Below are 5,589 nucleotides of genomic sequence, written 5' to 3'. Positions count from 1 at the left end.
ACAAAGGACACATTTGAAGGACACAAATGAAGTAGACAAAAGAAGGACACAAATGAAGGCAACAATTGAAGGACCCATTTGAGGGACAAATACGAAGGACACATTTGAAGGACACAATGTAAGGACATAAATGAAGGACACATATGAAGGAAACAGTTAAAGGACGCAGATGAAGGACACAATTGAGGGAAACAATTGAAGGACACAAATGAAGGAAACAATTGAAGGACTCAAATGAAGGAATCACAAATGAAGGAAACAATTGAAGGAGAAAATGAAGGAAACAATTGAAGGACAAAAATGAAAGACATAAGTGAACGAAACAATTAAAGGACACAAATGAAGGAAACAATTGAAGAACACAAGTGAAGGAAAGAATTGAAGGACACAAATGAAGATAACAATTGAAGGACACAAATGAAGGAAAAAAATGAAGGAAACCATTGAAGAACACAAATGAAGGAAACAATTGAAGTACACAAATGAAGGAAACAATTGAAGGACACAAATTAAGGACACAAATGAAGGAAACAATTGAAGGACACAAATGAAGGAATCACAAATGAAGGAAATAATTGAAGAACAAAAATGAAGGAAACAATTGAAGGACACAAATGAAGGAAACAATTAAAGGACACAAATTAAGGACACAAATGAAGGAAACAATTGAAGGACACAAATGAAGGAATCACAAATGAAGGAAATAATTGAAGAACAAAAATGAAGGAAACAATTGAAGGACACAAATGAAAGACATAAGTGAACGAAACAATTAAAGGACACAAATGAAGGAAACAATTGAAGAACACAAATGAAGGAAACAATTGAAGGACACAAATGAAGATAACAATTGAAGGACACAAATGAAGGAAACAAATGAAGTAAACAATTGAAGGAAACAATTGAAGGATACAAATGAAGGAAACAATTGAAGGACACAAATGAAGGACACAAATAAAAGGAGACACAAAGGACGGACACAAATGAGGAAATAAATTTAAGAACACATGAAGGAATCCCTCATGAACGTAACACAAGTGAAGGACACACGACAGATGGACACAATTGAAAGACGCAAATGAAGGACACACAAATAAAGGACACACAAATGAAGGACACACAATTTAAAGACACAAATGAAGTCAAGCTGTTTTTGGGCTGACCTTTCTTGGGACAGCTGATGTCAAAGTTGGGACAACAACTTCCGTAGTAAACACACATGGCGTCACACTGACACTTCCTGTTGGGCTCAAACGACCCACAGCGGCCATCACACGTTTCTGCACACGCAACATCACCACTACAACATCACCACTACAACATCACCACTACAACATCACCACTACAACATCACCACTACAATAACTACTACAACAACAAGAACAAGAAGAAGAAGAAGAAGAAGAAGAGAGCAGAGCGGACTCACCCTCTGCGGCCGAGATGGCGTCCATCATCAGGCCCAGCAGGCCCAGCAGGCCCAGCAGGCCCAGCAGCGTCCTCGTCTTCTTCATGGCCACCAACAGCTGAAAGTCAGCGAGCAGACGAGCGGTCAAAGCTGCCAGCCAGCAGGCGCTCCATGCAAAGCCGCTATTGACCGCGTCGGACCTCGCGCTCTGATTGGTTGGCAGTGATGAGCATCCAGGGCTGCCAGGTCAAAGGTCACGAGTAGGATGTTTGTTTGTGACATGACAACATTCTAGGAAGTCAGGGACTTGATGAGGACCAGGAAGATGACGCTGCTTTTCAGAAATACATAAAACAAGTTCAAGTTGTTCGGCAAATGTGGGAGAAATGTTTTCAAAAATTGTTAGTAAAATGAGTTCAAATTGTTTTAAAAACGTGTTAAATTTTTTTTTCAATGTGCCAGTAAAATGTGTTTAAATGGATTAGTAAAATGTTTTAAAAATGTGTAAAAAATGTTTTAAAAATGATTTTGTAAAATGTGTTAAATATGCTTTTAAAATGTGCAAGTAAAATTAGTTTAAAATGTGTTAGTAAAATATGTTAAAATGTTTTTAAAATGTGCTAGTAAAATGTGTTAAAATGGGTTAGTAAAATGTGTTATAATGTGTTAAAAATGTGCAAGTAAAATGTGTTAAAAATGTTTTTTATATGTGTTAAAAATGTGTTAAAATGGGTTAGTAAAATGTGTTATAATGTGTTAAAAATGTGCTAGTAAATTGTGTTAAAAATGTTTTTTAAATGTGTTAAAAATGTTTCAAAAATGATCTAGTAAAATTAGTTAAAAATGTGTTAACAATGTTCTTAAAATGTGCTAGTAAAATTTGTTGAACTTGGTTAGTAAAATGTGTTAAAAATGTGCTAGCAAATGTGTTAAAAATGTTTTTAAAATGTGTTAAAAATGTTTTTAAAATGTGTTAAAAATGTTTCAAAAATGATGTAGTAAAATGTGTTAAACATGTGTTAGTAAAATGTTTTTAAAATGTGCCAGTAAAATTTGTTAAAAATGTGTTAGTAAAATATGTTAAAATGATTTTAAAATGTGCTAGTAAAATGTGTTGAAATGGGTTAGTAAAATGTGTTATAATGTGTTAAAAATGTGCTAGTAAAATGTGTTAAAAATGTTTTTTAAATGTGCTAAAAATGTTTCAAAAATGATCTAGTAAAATTAGTTAAAAATATGTTAACAATGTTCTTAAAATGTGCGAGTAAAATTTGTTAAAAATGTGTTAGTGAAATGTGTTAACAATGTTCTTAAAATGTGCTAGTGAAATTTGTTAAAAATTTGTTAGTGAAATGTGTTAAAATGTTTTAAAAATGTGTTAGTAAAATATGTTAAAATGTTTTTAAAATGTGCTAGTAAAATTTGTTAAACTTGGTTAGTAAAATGTGTCAAAAATGTGCTAGTAAAATGTGTTAAAAATGTTTTTAAAATGTGCCAGTAAAATTTGTTAAAAATGTGTTAGTGAAATGAGTTAACAATGTTCTTAAAATGTGCTAGTAAAATTTGTTAAAAATGGGTTGAGGTGGCGACTTGTCCAGGGTGTACCCCGCCTTCCGCCCGATTGTAGCTGAGATAGGCTCCAGCTAGTAAAATGTGTTAAAATGGGTTAGTAAAATGTGTTATAATGTGTTAAAAATGTGCTAGTAAAATGTGTTAAAAATATTTTTTAAATGTGCTAAAAATATTTCAAAAATGATCTAGTAAAATTAGTTAAAAATGTGTTAACAATGTTCTTAAAATGTGCTAGTAAAATTTGTTAAAAATGTGTTAGTGAAATGTGTTAACAATGTTCTTAAAATGTGCTAGTAAAATTTGTTAAAAATTTGTTAGTGAAATGTGTTAAAATGTTTTTAAAAATGTGTTAGTAAAATATGTTAAAATGTTTTTTAAATGTGCTAGTAAAATTTGTTGAACTTGGTTAGTAAAATGTGTTAAAAATGTGCTAGTAAAATGTGCTAAAAATGTTTCAAAAATGATCTAGTAAAATTAGTTAAAAATGTGTTAACAATGTTCTTAAAATGTGCTAGTAAAATTTGTTAAAAATGTGTTAGTGAAATGTGTTAACAATGTTCTTAAAATGTGCTAGTAAAATTTGTTAAAAATTTGTTAGTGAAATGTGTTAAAATGTTTTTAAAAACGTGTTAGTAAAACATGTTAAAATGTTTTTAAAATGTGCTAGTAAAATTTGTTAAACTTGGTTAGTAAAATGTGTTAAAAATTTGCTAGTAAAATGTGCTAGAAATGTTTCAAAAATGATCTAGTAAAATTAGTTAAAAATGCGTTAACAATGTTCTTAAAATGTGCTAGTAAAACGTGTTAAAAATGTGTTAGTGAAATGTGTTAACAATGTTCTTAAAATGTGCTAGTAAAATTTGTTAAAAATTTGTTAGTGAAATGTGTTAAAATGTTTTTAAAAATATGTTAGTAAAATATGTTAAAATGTTTTTAAAATGTGCTAGTAAAATCTGTTAAACTTGTTTAGTAAAATGTGTTAAAAATGTGCTAGTAAAATGTGCTAAAAATCTTTCAAAAATGATCTAGTAAAATTAGTTAAACATGTGTTAACAATGTTCTTAAAATGTGCTAGTAAAATTTGTTAAAAATGTGTTAGTGAAATGTGTTAACAATGTTCTTAAAATGTGCTAGTAAAATTTGTTTAACTTGGTTAGTAAAATGTGTTAAAAATGTGCTAGTAAAATGTGTTAAAAATGTTTTTAAAATGTGTTAAAAATGTTTCAAAAATGATCAAGTAAAATGTGTTAAACATGTGTTAGTAAAATGTGTTAAAAATGTGTTAAAAATGTTTTTAAAATGTGCCAGTAAAATTTGTTAAAAATGTGTTAGTGAAATGAGTTAACAATGTTCTTAAAATGTGCTAGTAAAATTTGTTAAAAATGGGTTAGTAAAATGTGTTGAACTGTTTTAAAAATGGGTTAAAAATGTGCTTGTAAAATGTGTTAAAAATGTTTCAAAAATGATCTAGTAAAATGTGTTAAACATGTGTTAGTAAAATGTGTTAAACATGTGTTAGTAAAATGTGTTAAACATGTTTTTAAAATGTGCCAGTAAAATTTGTTAAAAATGTGTTAGTGAAATGTGTTAACAATGTTCTTAAAATGTGCTGGTAAAATTTGTTAAAAATGGGTTAGTAAAATGTGTTGAACTATTTTAAAAATGGGTTAAAAATGTGCTAGTAAAATGTGTTAAAAATGTTGAGAAATTGTTAAAATGTTGGAAAAAAGTTTTTAGTTCAATGTGTTAAAAATAAAAAAACATTTATTTGTAAAATGTTGAAAAAGTTATTCGTAAAATGTGTTAATGCTGAAAAATGTGTTGGTAGAATTTGTCAAGAAAGTAGAACAATTGTCAACATGTTTAAAAAGTTGTTTGTGAAATGTGTTAAAAATGTTGAAAAATGTTATTCGTAAAATCTGTTAAAAAAAATATTGGATAATCTATTGGATAATCTGTTGGTAAAATGTGTTACAAATGTTGAGGAAATGATAAGAAATGTTCAAATAATGGTAATAAAATGTGTTAGAATTGTTTAATAAGTTGTTAGTAAAATGTGTTAAAAATGTTAAAAATATTTAGAAAAAACAGTATAAAATATTGGATCATTTGTTAGTAAAATGTGTTAAAAATTTTGAATAATTTGTTGGCAAAATGTGTTAAAAATGTTTAAGTCTTTCGTAAAATCTGTTAAAATATTGTGTAATTGGTTCGTAAAATATGTTAAAAATGTGTCAAAATGTCAAAATTATTTTTGTAAAGATTTATCCGTAATATGTGTCCAAAATGTTAAAAAAAAGTTATTTATAATTTGTGTCCAAAATGTTGAAAAAGGGATTCATAATATGTGTCCAAAATGTTGAAAAATGTTATAGTAAACTGTGTTAAAAATGTTGAAAAAGTTGTTATTAAAAGGTGTTTTTAAAAAAAGGGTTAAAAATTTGTTAGTAAAATGTGTTAAAAATGTTAAAAATATTTAGAAAAAACAGTATAAAATATTGTATCATTTGTTAGTAAAATGTGTTAAAAATTTTGAATAATTTGTTGGCAAAATGTGTTAAAAATGTTTAAGTCTTTCGTAAAATCTGTTAAAATATTGTGTAATTGGTTCG

The 5,589-nt window shown here is 28.1% G+C and overlaps 1 protein-coding gene across 1 annotated transcript in view; it reads right to left on the bottom strand.

Moving 5' to 3' along the window:
- vtnb (vitronectin b) overlaps positions 1 to 1,615 on the bottom strand; it is a 9,905-nt gene extending 8,290 nt beyond the window's left edge. The window contains exons 1-2 of the mRNA XM_062049172.1: positions 1,427 to 1,615; positions 1,164 to 1,280 (exon numbers count right to left, since the gene is read on the bottom strand). Of these exons, the coding sequence (XP_061905156.1) occupies positions 1,164 to 1,280; positions 1,427 to 1,511 (202 nt within the window). The 5' untranslated portion in view covers positions 1,512 to 1,615. The remainder of the gene's footprint in view (positions 1 to 1,163; positions 1,281 to 1,426) is intronic.
- Between the last annotated feature and the right edge of the window lie 3,974 nt (positions 1,616 to 5,589).

This window comes from Entelurus aequoreus, linkage group LG05 (assembly GCF_033978785.1).
Source record: "Entelurus aequoreus isolate RoL-2023_Sb linkage group LG05, RoL_Eaeq_v1.1, whole genome shotgun sequence".
NCBI classification, from domain to species: domain Eukaryota; kingdom Metazoa; phylum Chordata; class Actinopteri; order Syngnathiformes; family Syngnathidae; genus Entelurus; species Entelurus aequoreus.
Note: the sequence above shows the minus strand (reverse complement) of the source record. Positions and strands in the feature narration are given on the sequence as shown.